Source organism: Vulpes vulpes, chromosome 15 (assembly GCF_048418805.1).
Source record: "Vulpes vulpes isolate BD-2025 chromosome 15, VulVul3, whole genome shotgun sequence".
NCBI lineage: Eukaryota > Metazoa > Chordata > Mammalia > Carnivora > Canidae > Vulpes > Vulpes vulpes.
In genome coordinates this window covers 2,034,344-2,054,313 of record NC_132794.1, presented here as the reverse complement: position 1 = coordinate 2,054,313, position 19,970 = coordinate 2,034,344, and the positions used below count along the sequence as shown (strand labels likewise).

Sequence of the window (19,970 nt, the reverse complement as noted above, 5' to 3'; positions counted from 1 at the left end):
GCCCCTCCTCGGCCCGCGGCTCTCATCCGGCCCCTGGCACCCCTCCCGCCGCTGCCTTCTCCCCGCTGGTTGAGATGGGGTCGGCTCACAAAGGCAGTCGTAATTCTCGGGGGGGGGGGCGCTGAGCCTCACCACCCCGACAGTGAGCCTTGCGGGCCCCCCACGGCGCCCCAGCTGAGGGCCAACTGGGCCACACTCATGCTGCATGCACGGGGGGCCCTTGGGGGACGCCGAAGCCCAGCGCCGGCCACCAAGGCCAGGCCAGCGCCCACGGCCCCAGGTGGGCTGCGCGCCCCGGCCCCTGGCAGTGCAGGAGGGGTTCCGGGCCGCGGCCCCTCACGGGTGGCCGCCCGAGCGTGGCTGCCCCGCTGTTGTGCTTTATTTCCTCCCGCGATAAACCGCACACCTGCTTTTACTAGACTTTTCTGGAGGGGTTTTCCGAAGTTAGAGAGCGAAGGCCCCTCCAGGGCACAGGGGTGGCGGGGGCCTAACCCGGCCCGTCTCGGGCACAGAGAGGCGGCTGCCGCTGCACAGGCAGAGTGACCGGCGTCACCACCGCCCAGGTGGCAGGGGGTGGGCGGGGGGGCCCTGACCCGGGGGCCTAGCTTGCTGCCTGCGACCGTCCTCAAACTGCGCGCAGGCTGGGGCCGCGTGGGCTGTCGGTGCCGGGGCCGGGTGCCCTTGGCCGGTCGCTGGTGGCGGCCAGGGTGCGGCTCTGCTTCCCGCGGAGCCGGGACCCCAGTGGGCCTGGGAGGAGTCCTGCCCCGGACAGGGCCTGCGCTGCCTTCCTTGGCTGCGTTTGGCTTGTTGGCATCGCCGGTGTCCCTGCCCTCTCCGTGACCAGTCCCGTCCTGCACATCCCCCCCAACCCCACTTTGCCCTCGTCAGCCCCGGGTGTGGGGGCCTGTCGTGCCACGTCGCGCCCACCTGTTCACTTCCTCCTTCCCTGGAGAAGCAGCCCTCTCCCCTGGGACACGCGGTGTCAGAACGGGCCACAGAGGGTAGTGGTGCTGAAACCCATGCCCCTGGGGCAGGCTCCTCACAGCACCCCAGGGCCCAGGTGACCCGCCAGGGCCTACTGTCGCTCTCTGCCTCCTGCAGAGGTGATGGGGTCCTGCCACACCGCCACCCCTAGGAGCATGGGGAAGGCTTGTGCAGGAGGTGGGCATTCAAGGGGGAGCCCGAGGCACGTGTGAGCGGGCGGGTGCAGGAGGGAGGAGGCGGGGCGGGAGCGGACACTAAGGTGAGAACAAGGCCTCTTGGAAGCCAGAGACCCCCTGAGCCCATGGAGGAGGTGAGGGAACAGGGCCACTGCGCAGGCCGCCGACCTGGAGGGTGTAGCCGTCGTGGGGGTCCGCCTGCATGTCCCTCTCTCAGCCTCCTGCTCACGCAGGCCAAATCCCTGGTCCCCAGACAGCGCTGTTCCTGGGGGATTGTCCTGGGCATATCATTCTGAATCCTGATTTCTTGCATGTTTTCAGGTCAGAAGATAAATGTAGATCTTGTTCCATTACCGCAGGGCCTGGCCCCATGGGGACCAAGACCACAGAGATGGGCCCCGTCGGGGGTTGGGACCACAGTGATGGGCCCCATGGGAGGTCAAGACCACAGAGATGGGCCCCATGGGGGTCGGGACCACAGAGCAGGGCCCCAGCACTTGCATGTGGGCATCTAACAGGCACCGGGGCCTCTGAAAGCCAAGGGCACCAATGGATCATTTCTAGGTCTTTCTGAGGCTGAAGCACAGGGCGTTAGCCATGGCAGCTAATGTCAGAGGTTATCTGGGAACGGATTCTGGAAAAAGCTTCATCAAGTCCCTGTCCACCATGAGAGAGAGGCTCAGGTCTCCCTCCTTCCTCCACCCACCACGGGAAAAGGGACAGTTGCCTCAGAGTCTGTGCCAGGGCTGAGTCCCCTCCCTTCTCTGCCAACAGCTGTGAACCCCAGCCCTTGTGGTGGGCCCTTCCAATGCTGGGGCCCTGAGATGTGAGGCCTTTCCAGCAGCTAGGGGGTGGTCAGGGGAGGGAGGGCGGCTCCCATCCTGCTCACCCAGGCAACGCCCTTCCGGACACGAGTGCCAGCCCCTGTCCCACGCCTGCCAACGTCAGAACACCCCAGGGATCTGGAGCCTGTGCAGACGGATCATGCTGTGGGAACCCCACGCAACTGCCAGGCACTTGTTGACACGCCCAGCCCAGTGCCTGGATGACCGGGGCCCCGGTGGCAGGAAGAGCCCTCCCAGGGCAGTGGGCTGAAGATTCGGGCAAAACAACACGCTGCTGGAGCCGGGGAGAGGAGGGGGAGCAGGAGCATTCATCGTCCCAGTGAATGCACATCTGTGTCAACGTCCCGTGTGTTCTAACGCTTCAAAGTAAACCCACCCACTGCAGGATAAGCCCAGCCATCCTCCATCCTGAGGAGCAGGTCTATGGGGCCCCGAGTCCCTGCTCACCACTGGGTGAGCCCAGCCCCAGCGGGGAAGTACCCCTCCTCCACTGGCCTCCCCCGCCACCTGGTTTCTTCCTGGTGTCTCTGGCAGCAGGTGCGGGCTTGAGCCCGGCCCTGGGAGAAGGTTGATGGTTGAGCATGTGTCTTCCCTCCAGCTGGTCACAGCTCCTCACCGCCCAGAATGACTGCAGGGCACAGGGGGTAGGTCTGCACACACACCACCTCCTCAGACCCCTCTAAAGAACACAAAGTTCCCCTTCTGCACTGTCACTCTCTTGATTCTCTCCCAGAGCCCTGATCACCTGGACGTTCTCCCGTTCACCTGCTCTCTCTGTGGCACAGCCACATCCCCAGTGCCTCGAACAGTTTCTACCTGACTCAGCACTCGATGAACATTTGAACCCTCCTGTGGTGCGGGGGCGGGGAATGAATATCCAGTGAATAAATGCTGGATAGTTGGATGAATGGATGCTGGGTGGGTGGCTGGCTGGCTGGATGGGTGGTTAGATACTGGGTGGGTGAGTAGATGGGTGCTGGGTGGGTGGCTGGATTAAATGGATGGGTGGGTGGGTGGCTGGATGGTTGGATGAGTGGATGCTGGGTGGGTGGCTGGATTAGATGGATGGGTGGGTGGGTGGATGGATGAGTGGATGGGTCGTTAGATACTGGGTGGGTGAATGGATGAATGCTGGGTGCGTGGATGGATTAAATGGATGGATGGGTGGCTGGCTGGCTGGCTGGGTAGATAGATACTGGGTAGGTGAGTGGATGAATGCTGGGTGGGTGGATGGATTAGATGAATGGGTGGGTGGGTGGATGGATGGGTGGATAGATACTGGGTGGGTGAGTAGATAGATGCTGGGTGGGTGGATGGATTAGATGAATGGGTGGGTGGGTGGGTGGATGGATGGGTGGATAGATACTGGGTGGGTGGCTGGATTAGATGGATGGATGGGTGGGTGGCTGGATGGGTGGATGGATGGTTGGATGAGTGGATGGATGCTGAGTAGATGGATGGGTAGATGGATAGATACTGGATGAGTGGATGGATGGGTGGAGGGATGGATTTAGTTGGATGGGTGGGTAGATGGATAGGTACTAGGTGGGTGGAGGGGTCGGTAGATGGATGGATGCTGGATGGGTGGGTAGATGGATGGGTGAGCGGATGCTGGGTGGATGGATGGGTGGAGGGATGGATGGATGTTAGTGGGTGGATGGGTGGATGGGTAGGTACTAGGTGGGTGGATGGAGTGATGGATGGGTGGATGATGGATAGATGGATGCTGGGTGGGTGGGTGGGTGGACGGATGCATGACCAGAAAGCCCCAAGGCTGCTATAACAAGACAGTTCCCTGAGAAGAGAAAGTACTTGGATTTCGGACTTAAAAAGACAAAGGGGGCCTCAGCTGAAAGTGTTAAAAATAGAGGCCGTTAAAAACATTTTAACGAACTGATGGAAATTCCCCTTATCAAAAGGAGCTACTGTAAATCAAGCCACACAAGTGATGTGTCCTGGAGCTGAGGACCGTTTCTTGAGCGAACAATGCAGTCTTTGGGGGTTTCCCTGGGGAGAACCTTGAGAGGCCGCTGCTGCCGGGGAGCCCTGCGGATAACCAGCAGTCCGCTGGGCTCGGGGGTGGTCCTCCTGTGGAAAAGCAGCCATTCAACATTAAAAAAAAAAGACACTAACAGTTCATTCCTGGGTTTTGCAAATGAACTACGGGCCCCTGTAGAGCATCGTTATTTAGAGAAAATGCCCTTGGCTGATCGCTGCGGAGGGTGCTTTTAGCTAAACAGCATTTCATCAGTTAGGACGTTTGGACAGGAAATGCAAAAATCCAGATAAATAATTTGGGGAGGGTTCTGGGCTCAGAGACCAGGGAACAGTGTGCGCTGGCAAAGTGGCCCTCCAGGACGGAGCCGAGCCCACCCCAGTCCCGCCGCGTGTGCCCGTTTCTGCAGCACGAGCACGCCCACCCTGCTGCAGCCGTCCGCGCGCTGCCAGCGCCTTCGCAACTGGCTGCAACGTTTCTGAACACCTAACCACGGTTTCAGCCTGGGGTCAGCAGGGCCAGGACGGTGCCATGTGGCAGGGGGGCGTGCTAGCGGGGTCAAGGGCGTGCAGGCCGCCGTAGGCGAACCCTGCCTTAGACTTTCGCCCTGGTGCCTTGGGTCACAGACCCCTGGGGCCTGGTCTTCGTGCCATAAAATCAGGAGGTGGGATTTCCTTCAGGTGTGGCTGTCACCAGCGCCCCAATCCCCAGAGCCAGGCTGGGTGGGTCCTGGAATATTCACCCTGGAATTCTTCACCTGGGCAGCTTTAAAACCTGATTGATACCTGGGGCCCACTCCAGACCCTGTGACAAAATTGCGCTGGGATGGGACTTTGCTCACGGCTCCCAGGAAATCCTGACGTGACCGCAGGGTACGTACCAACAATTGAACCCCCTGGGGGGACACCCAGGAGCTCAGCTGGTAGAGCAGGGACCCCAGCACAGTAGAAAGAGGCCGTAATATGGAACTGGAAGATTCTGCTATCTGCAGTGTGATAGGCTGGTGGTTTTGCTCAGCTTCCTTGCCACTGGGAAGGGGCATTCTTGCTTGTCCTACCTGCACTGTTATTATGAAGATCCGATGAGCTGTGACTTCTAACAACGTGCCATGCAAATACTCACCATTCATGGTGTGGCTGCGTAGGAAGACACAATAGGGTGAAATGCGAGAGGCTTGTTTTTAACTCTGGGGGCGTCAGCGCCCGCAAGCAACACAAGTGCACAAGCCATAGAGCGTGACTGCTCAGCCCAGTGGGTAAGCACCTACAGAGTGCCCCACCTGGAGCAGAGCCTGGAGTGGGTCCTGGAGCGGGGCCTAGAGCAGGTCTGGAGCAGGGTCTGGAGCAGGGCCTGGAAAAGGGCCTGGAAAAGGGCCTGGAGCAGATCTGGAGTGGGGCCTGGAGTGGGGCCTGGAACAGATCTGGAGCATGGCATGCACCAGGGCCTGGAGCAGATCTGGAGTGGGGCCTGGAGCATATCTGGAGTAGGGCCTGGAGCGGGGCCTGGAGCAGGGCCTGGAGCAGGGCCTGGAGTAGGGCCTGGAGTAGGGCCTGGAGTAGATCTGGAGCAGGGTCTGGAGCCGGGGTCTGGAGAGGGGCCTGGAGCAAGGCCTGGAGCGGGGCCTGGAGCAGATCTGGAGTGGGGCCTGGAACAGATCTGGAGCAGGGTCTGGAGCAGTCTGGAGCGGGGCCTGGAGCGGGGCCTGGAGCGGGGCCTGGAGCAGATCTGGAACATGGCCTGCACCAGGACCTGGAGCAGATCTGGAGTGGGGCCTGGAGCAGATCTGGAGTAGGGCCTGGAGCGGGGCCTAGAGCCGGGCCTGGAGCAGATCTGGAGCAGGGTCTGGAGCAGGGCCTGGAGCAGGGCCTGGAGCAGGGTCTGGAGCAGGGTCTGGAGCAGATCTGGAGCAGGGTCTAGAGTGGGCCTGGAGCAGATCTGAAGCGAGGCCTGGAGTGGGTCTGGAGCAGGGCACAGCCTGACCTCTCTGGAGGGAGCTGGGGAGTGAGGCCTGCCCTGTCTCCCCTCCGTCTGACCCTCCACCAGCAGAACCCAATGAGAGTGGTCCCAAGGGCCCTGGGTTTGGGTTCAGTCTGTTAAATGTTCTTGTCTCAATGAATGAGGCCAATCTTTTTTGATGGAGTAAGATCAGGAGGTTGGCCTGATGGTCTAGAGGAATGAGTCCAGCTGTTCTGGAAATTTTTTTCAGAAAGAACTGCGGCCGTTGAGGAATTTGATACAATTTCCAAGCTAGTTTGTGTGTTTATCTAATCGTATCCTTTGGTCCCCAAAGCTTCCTGTCCGACCCTTACCCTACATGGCTGCCTCACCTCCTTGCGTGCCTCCCCGGTCCACCTGCTGCGGGGCTCCCGTCTCTGAGCGATGCCAGGAAGCCGCCCCGCTGACATGCGCGGACCTCGGGGGGCCCTGGAGTGTGGCCCTGGGCAGGCCCTCCCTTGGGTCAGGCGCCGTGGGCAGGAGCACAGCAGGGCCCAGGAGGGAGGGGGGCGCCCTCCGGGGACCTTGTTGGCCTCCCTTCATAGGGGCCCGCTGCAGCCCCTGTGGGAAGGTCCGGGAGCTCAGTCAAGAGGCTGAGCCCGCAGAGGCCCCGGAGCTCCTGGCACGGCCTGCGCTCTGCACAGAGGGGCTGAGTTGTGGGCACGGGCAGGGTGGACGGCACCGCCTGGCACCCCCCGTCTCACGCCCTGGCTCCCAGCCACAGCTGCCCTGCCCCCCCCCCCCACTTCCCTGGGAACCCTGCACGTTCAGGGGGCCCTTTCTGAACTGGCTTCTTAGGCTGTGAAGTGTCACTTCCTCTTTCAGACCCAAAAAGCAGACAGGAAGTTCAGGAGGTAATTTTAACTAAAAATCTGTTGCTTTTTCCTCTAACCTAGTTGGGTCTTACTGCAACGTTGCCCGTGGCCCTTCGCCGCCGTTTGTCAGGGACGCCCTGGCCCGCACGGGATGTGCCTGCCGGTTCCAGCCCCACGGCCCCGCGTGTGCGCCCTGGCAGCCCGGGCGACGCTCCCCGAAGCCCGGCACCCCCCGCAGGACATCCAGGCCGGGGCGCCCGCCTCGTCGAGGACCAGCTCACTACTTCTCACCCTGTGGCACGACGCTCCATAATGGGACCCATCCCGGACAGGCCCTTCCTGGGCACGGTGGGCCCCCCAGCCGTGGGTCTCCCCCTGACCGTGGGCCCCCCCACCCCCGTAGCCTTTCCCAGACCCGGCCCCTCAGAATTAAAGATCCGTTCAAGGCGCCGTTATCGTCGGACGTACCTCCAGCATCTGCTCGCTGCTTTATTACGGAGGGAAAATGATGCCCGAGTTTGCTCGACCCTCAAGCCACATTTCACAAACATCGCTCCCCAGTTGGGGGCGTTTCCTGTCCCGCGAAGCCCACGTGGCAGGTCTCCCCTTGTGGGTCCCTGGTCCTCCGGAGGCCCCTCGCTCCCACCTGGCCACTCACACGTAGATGGCCACCCGCGCTCTCTCCCTTCCCAGACAGGTCTGCTTAGGCTCGCGGACGCTTTCCCTGAGGACCCCGTCCGCCACGGCACAGGAGCGCGGGGCCCGGGGTCTTGATCGCGCACGGGGGCAAACGAGAAACGTGGCCAGAGCCTGAGATGCTGACCCCCTGCGCACACAGCCCCAGGCGCAGCGCCCCAAGTCCGCGGGGAGCTGGGGGGCCCGGCTCCCAGGTGGCGAGGACCCGCGCCCCCGCGCAGCAGCCCTCCCGCCGACACGCCCCGAGGGAGGAGGCATCTGCAGGGCGCCCGGATGGCACCCTTCGGGGGGAGCAGCTGGAGCTCCAGAGTCCGGACCCAGCAGCCCTTAAGCGCCCTCTCTGAGGTCAGGCCGGCCCCCCGAGACTCGGCTGTGGCTGCGCCGACCCCTGGGCTGCGCTGGCCGCTGAGGCGAGGGGATCCGTCCCATTCAGGCTCCGCTATTTATCCCCCACCCTTGCTTGTGAGGAAGTGATTTTTCTAAAAGTCACTTTTCTGCGCCCTAAAAACCAGTGTGGCTCTAAGGCCTCTTGACTTTGGAGTCTGGTGTGAAATCTCATCAGCAACTTTTCTCTCGGGGCCAGTGGGCCGCCGACATCCTTGGGCGGGGTGGGGGCTGGGCTCCGTGGGCTCCGTGGGCTCCGTGGGCCCTGGGGATCGCCGCAGCCCCTTGTCGCTGGGCCCCGGGCCCGGACGGAGCCTGGTGTTTGCGGTGACACAGGATTTGGTAGATCTCAGTCCCCCAGAGCCTGGCGATTGCTGGGTCTGGAACCCTGGCAGCCCTGGCCATGTGCCCGTATATCCCGCCCGGCACCCCTCTGGGGTTGGCCACGTCTCCTTCTCAGGACTCCCCTGACCAGCCCCGTCCCCCACCCACAGCCTCCTCCAGCCTCAGCCCAGCCCAAACTGTTTCGTGCAGGGGGGCTGAGATGGGAGCACAGGTGCCCGGCTGCGGCTGCCCGCACAGGGAGAGGCACGGCCCAGAGGGAGGTGGGGGTCGGGGTGGCCGGGCCGCCCCTTCCCCGCCAGGCTCCCTCGCAGGCTCTAACGCAGACTACAGCCGGACACACATCCCCGCTGCTACAGACAGGCTGAGAGCGAGACCACGGGGAGGGTGACGTGGGGGCCTGGGCAGCCGTGGGAACCGTGGCCGGCAGGGCAGGACCCAGGCCTGGGCCTGGCCCATGGGAGGCGCTCCTCGGGTGGAGGGAACGGGGACTGCGCTCCCCGGTCCCCAGGGCCCAGCTCCTGGCCCCTGAAGGCGCGCTGACCACATAGGAGGCCCCAGATTCTTTGACATTAAAGCCCCTGGGCCCTGCATGGGGGCTGGAGAGCTCAGGAGTGGCCAGGCGGGGGGGGGGGGGGTTCTCACGCCCTCGGGTGTTGGGGGGTCTAAGGGTCAGTCTCTAAGGACAGAATGACCTCAGATCCCTCAGGCCCGCTGCCTTGTTTCTGGAAGGCTGGGAATGGGGGGCGGGGTAAGGGCCACATGTGGGCTGGGGGAGCTTCAGCACCGCCCAGAGCCCGCCTGGGCCCGGCCCCCCGAGCAGCTCCGGGGAGCCCTGCGCGGAAGGGGACAGGAGGCCAGGAGCCCGGGCCCCTCCACCCTGCCTCCCATGGGAAGATGACGGGAGGGCAGGGATTCCCACTCTCGCTCCGCTGCCTCTCGGGGGGCTGCCTGTGTGCCCCTGCCCGTGGGAGGCCAGTGCCGACCCCTAGTGTGACGACCAAAGACGCCACCGGACCTCGCCTGGTGCCCCCCGGGGACAAGTCCCTAGGCCCGCGGTAAGGATGGGCCACCCGAGTGCCGACGAAGCCACTAGACGCAGACACCACTTCCACCTTGTATTTTTGTAAATCAGGTTTCCAGAAACACATGAAAACAGGGGCCTCCGGCCTGTGCAGAGCACAGCACAAGCGCAGTGACGTCCAGGCTGGAGGGCGCGGGGCCACCGTGCGTCTTCCCACACCCGAGGGTCCGGGCGGCGGTGGGAGAGCGGCTGGGAGCGTTCTCCAGGGTGGGGTCCACTCACGGGGAGACCCCGAGCCAGACCCTAGGAGGGCGCCCAGCGAGCAGGTCTGCCGCGGACAGGTGGGCCGCAGGCTGGTCGGGACCCTGAGCCCGAGGCCACAGACAGGCCCGCGCCCCCTCCTGCAGCCCAGCAGCCACCTGCTGCCCGCTCCGAAGCCGCGGCCTCCCTGTCCCTCTGCAGGGACGTGCCCTTCTAATGCTTCACGTGAAGTCCGGGTGCCGTCCTCACCACTCTCGTGCCAGAGCCAGGCGAGGCGTTCTGGGTACAAAAATACACAATGGATCATTTTTTGTAATAAGGCTTGGGCTCAGCTTTGCCACCGAGCCCGGTGCCGGGGTTCGTCGCGGTCTGGGGCGTGCAGGCCTCTTATGCCCGCCCATCCGTGCCGAGTGACCGCGGGCAGGGCGACAGGCTGCATTTCCCAGGGGCTGTGCACACCTGCGTTACCCGCCGGCCTCTTTTGCAGAACCTTCTGGAGACATTAGCTGCTACATTCATTCGGGGGAACCATCAGGGCCGTGGCCCTGGGTGCTGCCCACCGCCCGTCGGCCTGCCGGGACCGGGGGCGCTCCGAGGAGCCTGGAGTTGACGTTGGAGGCTTCTTGGTGACTGTGCAGGTTCTGGGGCCCCGGTGGTGACGGGTGCAGGGGGTGGCATGGAGTTAGCGCCACATGCTGAACGGCTGCCCCTCTGCCGGGACAAGGCCCCGCCGCGCGTGACGTGGTGCCCCGAGGGCCCTTGCCGGCCACCTGGTGAAGCCCGCGTTCCCCATCCCACCTGAGCGAGTTTCTGACTTTCTGCTTTGTCCCCGGGTGTCCCCCGGAGGCCGCTGCTCCTGCCAGGGCGGCCGCCGCAGCAGACTGCCTTCGCCAGAACGCCCCGTGTATCTTTAGGGAGGGAAACCCAGCTTCTGACCAGAGCAAGGTCGGGCTCTCTTCCCAGTGAAGATGTCAGAGGCTCCCAGGCTCCCAGGCGTCCTTCGGGGAGGGGCTCGGCAGCATTGACTGCGTCCTGCGTTCTGGACACAGCGCGCAGACACACAGGTCCTGCATCCTGGGGTGCAGGCAGGGTGGGGCCCCCGCATCTACGTGTCCCACAGACACCCTTGGGTGACCTTCGCCCAGCAGGGAAGGCGAGGAAGAGACCAGGCACCCGCTCTCTTCTTCCCAAAATGAGACGCCCTCCTCTGGTCTCAGAAAACCCCGTTCCCTGGAGCCCCCGGGGGTTTCTGACATCGAGGAGGCTGTGGGTTCAGGAGCCACCACGAAGCCCCGGGGTAGGGAGCCCGCTCCCGTGGGGGCTGCGTGTTCTGGAGCCACCGAGCCTGTCGGAAGGTCCTCATCCCAGGATGGGGGCAGCAGCCGGGACACTCGCTCTGGCGTCCGGCTCGGTCCTGCACGTCCCTTCCAGGTCGGAGAGGTGCCACGGCCACGAAGCTCCCTTGTTAACGGCGCCGACGGGGGCAGCTGGTCCCCCTTGGCCACCAGGCCTGCCCGGGTCAATTCTCAAGCTGCCGTCCGCTGTCCCTCCTGGTGGCATCTCGCAGAAGCCCTGTCTGCGTCCCAGGCAGCGAGTTCTCGTCAAACGCAGTCTTGGAAAGAAAGAGAAGGGGGTGTCACGGAACACAGTGCCTGCTTCCTGCCGTTCGGGAGGCAGACAGGTTGCTTGTCTCGGGACTTAGGATGGCGGGAACAAAGCCAGCCGCCGGGACCCAGCTTGCCCCGGGAAACAGTGGGGCCCTTGTGGTGGGCACTGCCGTCCAGCGTCCTCGGGACGCCCGCTGCGTGTGTGGGCAGATGGGCTAGCGGGGCAGCCACCCCCTCTGGTGTCAGGTGCAGGCTGGCCGACGACGGGCCCTTTGCCCCCTGCCGCCCGAGGCACCTGCCATGTGGGGAATGGACGCTCCATGTGCGGCTGCGTCCCCCAAACGGGTGGGAATCACATTGACCTTTGCCCCCGGGACAGTGGGGTGCCTGCCCTTATCAGGGGACACCGGGTGACTGTCCTCTGACAAAGGGCGCAGGGTCTGCACCCACTAGAGCCCCCCGTGGGGAGGGGGCCCGGGGGGGGACTTGGGGAGACAGTGCAGTTTGGGGGACGTGCCTGGGGTGCGTCATCCCAGGCTCTCTGCTGCCCTGTGTGCCTGGAATGTTCTGTGACCTGTCAGCAAGTGTACATAAGCATCGGATTACACCCCAAGGGGACAACCAGGAAGCGCCTTCCCTAGGGCTCCACTGTGTCTCCGAAAACGGAAACGTCCATCCCCCGTCCGTCAAGTTAGCGCGGGCCCACGGCAGCCGCCCGGAAGCCAGCGCCCTGTGCCCCGCTCCCCACGACTCACCGAAGAGGGCCCGCTCCGGCCTGGCAGCCCGCCACCTGCAGGGATGAAGCAGACACGCTCAGGGTGGGCGGCAGACAGAGGGGAGGCGCTGCTCCAACGCCCCGGGGCTCCGGGAGCTGGGGCAGCACGGACCCCACAGGAGGGCCCCGCGGGCCGCCCGCGCTCAGGGAGCTGCGCCGTCGGAGGTGGGCCCTGGCGCCTCCCGGGGCTGGCGGGATGGGCAGCGGGGCAGCGGGCCGGGAGTGTTCCGGGCATGAGCTGCAGGGCGGCACGTGGGACCCTGTGGGGGGGCCTCCGCCGGGAGCTAACGGCCAGTCCCTTGACCAGCACGCCCTGGCCCCCAGCCTCCCAAAGGCCAGGAAGGTCCCCAACTTCGCCAGTTACCTCAGGGGCCCCAGGGCCTGCCTTGGTGACCCCGCTCAGGTCCTGGGCTCCTCTGAGCTCCGCCGCTTGGATTTTAGAGGGTCGGCGGCACCCAGACTGTCTAGATCTGCCCTTGAGCTTGGCCACAACTGGGGGCCCAAGGCAGCTCGGCTTCCCTAGAGCCGGACTGTGGCCTGGCCCCGCAGCCGAGAAGCTGGAGGAGCCGCGAGCACTCACGGACGCTGGCGCGACTAAAGCCGCACCTCGCGGGGAAAGCCACAGCTCGCAGAGCTTTTCAACGTCCCGAAAAGGGCAAACCGCTCCCGCCAACCACGGAAATGGAGCGCCGCGGCGACCGGCGCTGGCCCCCTACCTGCACGGGTCCGCGCGGGGGCACCTGCTCCTGCACACACAGCCCACGGCCCCGAGCACGAGCACGAGCAGCACGGCCACGGCGCTCAGCACCGCCCCGTGATCCCTCCTGTGGACGTCCCTGTGGCTCCCCGTGTTGCCGGGCTCGGTTCCAGGGATCGGTTCTACGAGAAAGAAGAAAGCAACCGAAGACTTAACGGGGTGCAGAGGAAAGGAGGGGCCTCCGCCACAGAACTTCCCGGCACTGCTTTGTGATGTCTAAAACCGGAGGCTGCTGGAGGAAGGGGTCCTGTCCCTCAGGGGAGCCTTCACCTCCTCCAGGCAGGCGGCCGTCCTGCACACACAGAGCCCGCGCCCCCGAGCCGCCCTCGGCCCCACCTCTGCAGCGCCCGCACCTGGGCAGGGCATGGCGGGAAGCACAGAGGCCTCCTGGCTTTTATAAATTTTTAAATGTGATTTAATGTGATTTTTTTTTTAGCTTTATCGCTGGCTTAAAAAAAAAAAAGAAAGAAAGAAAACCAAGGTGAAATTCAAATAACGTCCACATAGCGTCCACGTTGCCATTTCCAAGTGACCAATTCAGCAGCATTTCGAATGCCCACAGGGTGGCATGGCCATCGTCACTGTCTGGTCCCAGAGCCTATTCTGGGCTCCAGAGGGGCGCCCCGTCCCCGTGGACAGTCCCTGCCCTCCGGGCCCCCTGCCTGTCTGTGGATCTGCCTCCCCTGGACGCCGCGTGGACACGGGATCGCAGCGCGGCTCCCACTGCCCAGGATGTCCTCACGGCCCACCCACGTGGCAGTGCTTCGTCCCCTTCCGTGGCTAAAATCCCCCCACGTGGATGGACGTGGTAATCCATTTGTCACTTGGTTCGCGTGAACGAGGCCGCTGTGCCTGTTCACAGACGAGGCCGTGAGGCTCGTTTCCAGTCCTGAGGAGCCAACACCTGAGCGTGGCATTTCTGGGCGCGCGGAAACCTTGCAAGGAACGGCCCGACTGTCCTCCACGGCGGCTGCAGCGGCCGTGCACGGGGGTGGGTGGGTGCTAAGTCCTCCTGTCCCCCGAGCCGTGGCTTAGCCCCCGGAAGGTGGTGCCCAGGGGCAGACAAGCAACAGCACCCCTGGGAAGCTCGTTACCAACGCCCCGTGTTTCTCCCAACCTGGAGAAATCCCTCTGCGGCTCGGCCTTGAATGTACGTTAGAATCATCCGGAAGCGTTTAAACGTGTCCTGGTGCCCGGACGGCCCATAGATGCTAATCCACAGGGTGTGGGCTGACACCAGTGCCCTCAGAGAACCTCCTGGTTCCACCTGCTGCCTGGGCTGCCCTGCCAGGGGGGGTGGGGGGACGCTGGCCGAGAGGCCGGGCTCAGAAGCGGGCTTCTTGGTACAGCCCTGGTCCTGGTCTGTTTGGGCTCAGACACCGTGACCCCTGAGTCACAAGGCCATGCCCGGATTTCAGGAAGGCAGACGGGGGCCCTGCAGGAGTTCCTGGGGGTCTGGGCCAGCCTCAGGGTGTGCGACCCACGCGGGCTCATGGGCCCACACCCACAGGGCTCATGCTTGGTGATGAGCTCTGCGGCTGCCAGTGTGAATTCTCGTGATTCCAGAACGAGGTGCCTGCATTTGTCTGTTGTGCTCAGGGCCCCGCGGGTTACGGGGGATGGGGTAGGGCCGCGGGTCCTGTGGGCGGCACAGCTTTCCTGCAGCAGGCAGCCGACCCCACCCTGGAGCTCTCTCCCCCTGCACCCCCTGGGAACTGTCGTCTCAATGCTAGTGACAGGGGCTGCCCCCCGCTCCAGGAAGATGTCCCTAGTGACGAGGACACACAGACTGAGAGCCCGTGGCCCCTGTAAAGGAGTCACCTGCCAGCTGCCCTCCCGCAGGGAAGCCCCGACCAGCAGCCACCCCGGTGCCAGCCGCTGGAACCCTCCCTCGCGTGGGGGCTCTGGCCCTGTGACAGGCACAAGCTCAAGGACTGTGCAGGCGGGACCCTCACCCCCGAGGCCCCCACTGCCCGCTCCTACACAGCCTTCCAGGCCTCAGTGCCTCATCTGCAAAACGGGTCCATAAAGCGGAGGCTGAGAGTGAAACTCAAACGCAAGCAGCGTGTGCTGAGCGCCCAGCCCCGTGCCTGCCCTCAGCAGCCCTGGTGCGCCGCGTCTCCGAGGGCTGCCTGTCACCCCCTCCGCCTTCCAGCCAGCTTTTCGGAAGCCACTGCCGAGTCACCCTGCAGGGGCCCCGGCCTCAGAGAGTCGCCCGAGTCACCACAGGCCCACGGCCTTGGGGCGGCCTCTGCGTGCAGACCCCGGGGGCACCGTACCTGCCGGTCTGTTGGTCAGGTTTTGGTGCAAAAGTACATTCTCTATGCAGCAGCCGACGTTGATGCTGGGGGCCCAGGGGACCCGCAGGACGCTGACCACGTCGTACAAGCCCTGGGCGTTCACCGAGACCGTGTGGTTCTGCAGGCCCCCGTCCAGCACGCTGTTGTCCGTCTTGTTGATCCAGTACACGTTGGGCCGCGGGTAGCCGTTCACAGACGTGCAGGTGAAGGTGAGCTCCCGGTCCTCGGACGGGCCGCTTGGGGCGCTGACCACGGGCATGCTGTAGTTCGCTGCGGGGAGGGGAGACGGTGGTGAGGGCGCCGGTGCCGGAAGGTCAGAAACGACGGGCACACGCGTCAGGGGCCCCGTGAGGGGGAGGAGGCCCCATCAGGCCGCTGACCGCGGTGGCGAGGCGGGACCAGGGCTGTGGCTGGGGGCACCCCCCACCGCCCCCCGGAGCAGGGCTGCTGAGCCTGGCACCCGCCCCGCGACCCAAGCAGGTGGGCCTGTGCGAGCCTGGTGACACGGAAAGCTCGCAGCCCGCGTCTCCGCTGCACTGAGGTCCTTGGTCGCCTGAAATCCTCCTCCTCCTAAATTCTGATCTCACTTGGTGCTTTACAGCACTTTCTCCTGATTTCATTTAGAACATGCAGTTGGAGTTGATTTGGGGGAATTTAAGGCAAACACAGCAAGACGAGCAGGTCTCCTGTGAGACCAGGTCAACCCAGGCTATAGAAACCTTCCTAGGAGTTGGACGAGTCTCCGGCCAGCTGCGCCTCACACCCCGTCGAGATCAGGAGGTTCTTTGGGGAAGAAACCGGGGAAGGAGCTCGGAAATGGGCCTTGTTAATCCTAGGTCTGGCCTGCAGGGTTGGGGTGGGGAGGGTCCCGTCCACGGCCGTGCTCTTACCTGCGACGTGCAGCGTCACCTCCACATCCAAAATCTTTTTCAGCTCCAAGGACTTCCTAAACACCAGGCAGTTGAACTTCTGTTCGTCGTAGGGGGTGATGTTGTACAGGTGCAGAGAGAAGTCGCCCCGCTGCATGCTCTCGGGCGACAGCCGGGCCCTGTCCCTGTAGCGGTCGTCCTCCTGGCCGGTGGAGCTGTTCCCGGACAGGTAGTAAGTCACGGTCTTCGGCTGGCCCACGACGCTGATTTGCCAGTACACATAAAGGTCGTTTAAATCGAACGTGTGTCTTTCGGGGAAAACGCAGCGGAGCTCGACGCTGCTGCCCACGAGCGCTTTGACTTCTTGCTCTTGAGTGTCTGCTGTGATTCGAAAAGCACAAAATGGATTTTTTGCAGTTGATTCCCAGCCTGCAAAGTTGCCCTACCGCGGGGAGGGACGCCTTTTTGGTGGCAAGACTCAAATGCCACTTCTGACTCATTTCAGCAGAAATGAAATGAATTGTAAGCAGAGGCGCGGGAACGCAACAGCGTGTCTAAGATGCAGACGTTGTTGGTGAGCCCCGTATCGCCCAACGTGGACCTCGATCCCTGTACGAGGGGCGAGCTTCGGGAGAAGTGGGGGAACAGGTGGGCACCCAGGACTGCTCAGCCCTGTTTCGGCTACTTTTTTGGTATTTACAATTAATTCAAAATAAAAAGTGGGTTTCTTTCTTTCTTTCTTTCAATGTTTAAAAGAAAACAGTTTCTCAGCCACGGCATGAGAATGCTGCTCGCACGGCGTCAGGAAGGCCGAGTGGCTGTGTCCAGAGCGGTTTTACTGCCACGACCACCGACTGCTGCGCTGCCCTCGGCCTCGGGGCTGGAAGGCTTGGCGGGGCCTCCCGCTGCGTTGCCCAATCCCTGCTCTTCTGCAGGTGGCGGCTTTGGAGGTGCCCCAGGGCTGACTGCAGCCAAGGCGTCAGGAGAAACGGGGAGCCCTGGCTCCCCTTCCTCCAAGGGGCCCCCCCGGAAGAGCAGGAAGGGCGGTGGTGGGGACCCTGCTGACGCCCGCATGCGCAGCCTCGGCGCTCAGCCCGCCGGAGCCCCCACCCCTGAACTTACTGGCTTGCAGGGCGCCAAGCAGCAGCAGGAGCACTCCCGGACTGGAAAGAAACAACCAGAAAGGCAGGTGAGTCCTGCTTCTTCCAAACAAGGCCACAGGCCTCTCCTCACGGGCAGGAGCGGTGGTGTCCACAGAGGAATGTGAATACACCCACCGCCTCCACCTGTCGTGGTTGGGAGGGTTCCCGGGCCACACAGGGACTCGGCGAGGGGAGGGTCAGCACCCCCACCCCCTGCAGCCCCGCGCCCTGCCCAGCGAGGCCCCAGAGACACAAGGCTGACACGTGTGATCCCGAAGGGTGCTGAGAGCCACCCCCAAGTCCACGGCCTTCAACCCGGTGCTGGCCTGGCCTTTGCTCGGGATGGACTCCAAGCACTTGTGTGAAACCAGAAAAATGCACTTTTCAAGGTAGCTGTGGTCAGAGCCACATTTAAGTTGTGGGAGACGGAGCGGGGCCAGGGGGGCTCAGTGGCTTAAGCGTCCGACTCTTGGTCTCGGCTCAGGCCATGATCTCGTGTCGTGGATGGAGCCCCGGGTCTGGGTCCACGCTCAGGGGAGAGTCTGCCAAGGTTTCTCCCTCTGCCCCTGCCCCTCCCACTCGTGCTCTCTCTCTCTCTCTCTCTGAAATAAACAAATAAATCTTAAAAAAAAAAAAAAAAAAAAAGCTTTGGGAGACAGAGGATCTCACGTGCCCAGTGGCAGGGCCGGCTGGGCTGCCGGACAGCCCTTTGAAGGAACAGGATCATTCTGCAACCAAGTCGGGTGGCTCTTCTGGAGCTGGTGGGCAGCTCAGCCCCAGAGGCCAGCAACCCCCTCCGGGGACTTCCCAGACTCCCTGAAGCAGACTTTGACCTGCGAGAACCCACACCCTGCAGCCTAAGCCTGGCCGCCTGGTCCTGTGGGCCTCCCAGCATCCTGCGAGTTCTGATCCACCGGAACCCCTGCCGGCCCCCACCGGCTGCCATCCGAGTGCCCAGTACATTCAGGCATGTGCTGCAGGCCTGCCAAGCCAGACCCTGGGCCACCAACCCCCCCCCGCCCCCCCATTCAGAAGTCCCAGCCGGCAGGCACGCCTGTCCTCTCTCTGTGCCTACAGGGGCCACCACTCTGGCTTGCTTGCGGGGATGACAGCCGCCACCCCCAGCCCCTTACCCGGAGCTGGAGCAGCCTTCTAAACCACAAAACTGTGAGAACCCCTGGGTGACCCCCCATTGGCCTCCTGGTGCCCATCAGACCCCCCCACCCCGTTCTGTGCTGAGGACCCAGGGAACATTCGCCTGCGAGAGTCATGGGCCTCCTGGGGTTATCTGTGGGCTCCTGGGGGCATGAACACAGGCTCTGGGCTCTGGCCAGGGAAACAGGTTTGCCTTTTCTCGGGGTGCTCCCTGCACCCTCTTCCTGGGCCCTCCTGGCCCCCAGGCCAACCCCCCAGGCTCTGGGGTATGGGTGGCTGTGGCATCCGAGGACCAACATTTATAGCTGGGGAGACCTGGTGGCAGGACCTGGGTGTCACAGACACACCAGCTTATCAAAGGGGGCACAGGCTGTGGACCCCACAACACGACCTGAAGGGGGCATTCTGGCAAAAAGCTGGGGGCAGAGCAGTCACCCCACCTTGCTGCTGGCGCCTTCCCGCTTGGGGCCGCTTGAGCCAGCTCCACCCTCCCTCCCCGTAGGCCGTGAAGGCGGAGGATCCCAGGTGCGTGGGAGGGTGCGGCACCCAGCAGTGGGCAGCCGCTGGCCTTGGAGAGTCACCCCCGCCTCTGTGCTGGTCGCCCAGGGTGCCCTCCCGCCTTCCTCCGCGGGGACCTGCCTCCAAGTACACCCACGCGCGGCCACAGGTCTCCCATGAGCGCCCCCACCCCCCACCCCCGCGGATGCCACCCCCTGCAGGTAGGGGCTCCGGGTGCCTGCCTCCCAGGGGCCGACGGTCCCACGGATTCCGCTGCGTCACCCGGTGACCGGTGACAACCCTGCTCCCGCAGCGCCTCCTCCCCGAAACCGCACACTCACCGCCTCAGCCACATGGTGGGGGCGGGACCTCGAGTTTCGGGAGCGCTCGGAGCGCGGGGAACCTCCGGAGGCGGGAGCTGTCGGAGCGCGGTGACCCCGGGTCCTCGGAGCGCGGTGACCTCGGGACCCGGAGCGCACCCGGAGCGCGGGGGTCCTCGGAGCGCGGTGACCTCGGGACCCGGAGCGCGGGGGTCCTCGGGTCCTGGAGCGCGGTGACCCCGGGTCCCGGAGCGCGGGGGTCCTCGGAGCGCGGTGACCTCGGGACCCGGAGCGCGGGGGACCCCGGAGCGCGGTGACCACGGAGCACCCGAGCCCAGCTGTGGCCGCGCCCGTGCGCCTCCGAGGCTCTGAGCGCTCCGGCAGCGGCGGCTGAGCCCTTGCCCAGGCCCCCGCCCCCGCCCCCGCCGCCCTGTGACCCCACCCCTCGGGCCCGCCCTCGACCTTGGCCGTAGGCGGGGCTCAGCACGCGGAAGCTCGGGCCGGCTGGGGTGGGCCGGTCCCCGCGGGAGGCTGCCGGCCTTGGGCGCTCCAGGCCCGGGGGCTGCGGCGGGGCGGGGGCGCGTGGCGCCGGGCGGGGGCTCTCCAGGCCGGAGGGGCGCTCCCAGGACCCCGCCTCGCCGGCGAGCTCCCTGCGGGGGGGAGGGGGCGAGCGTGCGCCTCCCCGCGACCCTACCACGGGCGGGAGTCAGGGCCTCCGAGGCCGGGGACGCGGCTGCGCCCGCGGAGGAGCGAATGGATGGAGGAGGGAGGGGGAGGAGGGAGGGGAGGGGGGAGGAGGGAGGGGAGGGGGGAGGGGAGGAGAGAGGAGGGAGGAGGGAAGCAGGCAAGCAGGCAAGCGCTGTCCCGTCCAGGTCCAGGCCCGCGGCGTCGGGGAGACCGCGCTGGCCTCGCCCCGTGTCCGTTGTGGGGTCCAGGCCTCCGGCCGCGGCGCAGGTGGGTATGAAGGGCTCTGAGAGGCCCGCGCGTGGAAACCAGGTCGTGTCTGCCCCCCCCACGCTCGCGAAGCCC

At 64.5% G+C, this 19,970-nt stretch overlaps 2 protein-coding genes across 2 annotated transcripts; one reads left to right on the top strand and one right to left on the bottom strand.

Annotated features, from left to right (window-relative positions):
- Positions 1-9,338: 9,338 nt before the first annotated feature.
- On the bottom strand, positions 9,339-19,056 carry ICOSLG (inducible T cell costimulator ligand). Its single transcript, XM_025985466.2, has 7 exons — positions 18,963-19,056; positions 16,949-16,989; positions 15,848-16,207; positions 14,937-15,227; positions 12,617-12,779; positions 11,881-11,915; positions 9,339-11,130 (listed from the first exon to the last, which is right to left on the bottom strand). Exons 1-7 carry the CDS (start codon positions 18,974-18,976, stop codon positions 11,120-11,122), a joined length of 915 nt encoding a protein of 304 aa, XP_025841251.2. The 5' UTR covers positions 18,977-19,056; the 3' UTR covers positions 9,339-11,119.
- LOC112909512 (uncharacterized) lies at positions 15,977-18,969 on the top strand. Its single transcript, XM_025985467.2, has 5 exons — positions 15,977-16,058; positions 16,332-16,474; positions 16,583-17,015; positions 18,046-18,135; positions 18,626-18,969. Exons 2-5 carry the CDS (start codon positions 16,386-16,388, stop codon positions 18,908-18,910), a joined length of 897 nt encoding a protein of 298 aa, XP_025841252.2. The 5' UTR covers positions 15,977-16,058; positions 16,332-16,385; the 3' UTR covers positions 18,911-18,969.
- Positions 19,057-19,970: the final 914 nt, after the last annotated feature.

Excerpts from the sequence above, each read along its gene's own strand:
- LOC112909512 (XM_025985467.2), top strand. The coding sequence starts at position 16,386 with ATGCAGACGTTGTTGGTGAGCCCCGTATCGCCCAACGTGGACCTCGAT. Across the intron at positions 16,475-16,582 it reads CGGGAGAAGTGGGGGAACAG|AAAACAGTTTCTCAGCCACG; the intron begins GTGGGCACCCAG and ends AATGTTTAAAAG. Across the intron at positions 17,016-18,045 it reads AGAAACAACCAGAAAGGCAG|GGGCCACCACTCTGGCTTGC; the intron begins GTGAGTCCTGCT and ends CTGTGCCTACAG.
- ICOSLG (XM_025985466.2), bottom strand. Across the intron at positions 15,228-15,847 it reads GGTGACGCTGCACGTCGCAG|CGAACTACAGCATGCCCGTG; the intron begins GTAAGAGCACGG and ends CCCTCCCCGCAG. Across the intron at positions 12,780-14,936 it reads CCTGACCAACAGACCGGCAG|AACCGATCCCTGGAACCGAG; the intron begins GTACGGTGCCCC and ends TCTTTCTCGTAG.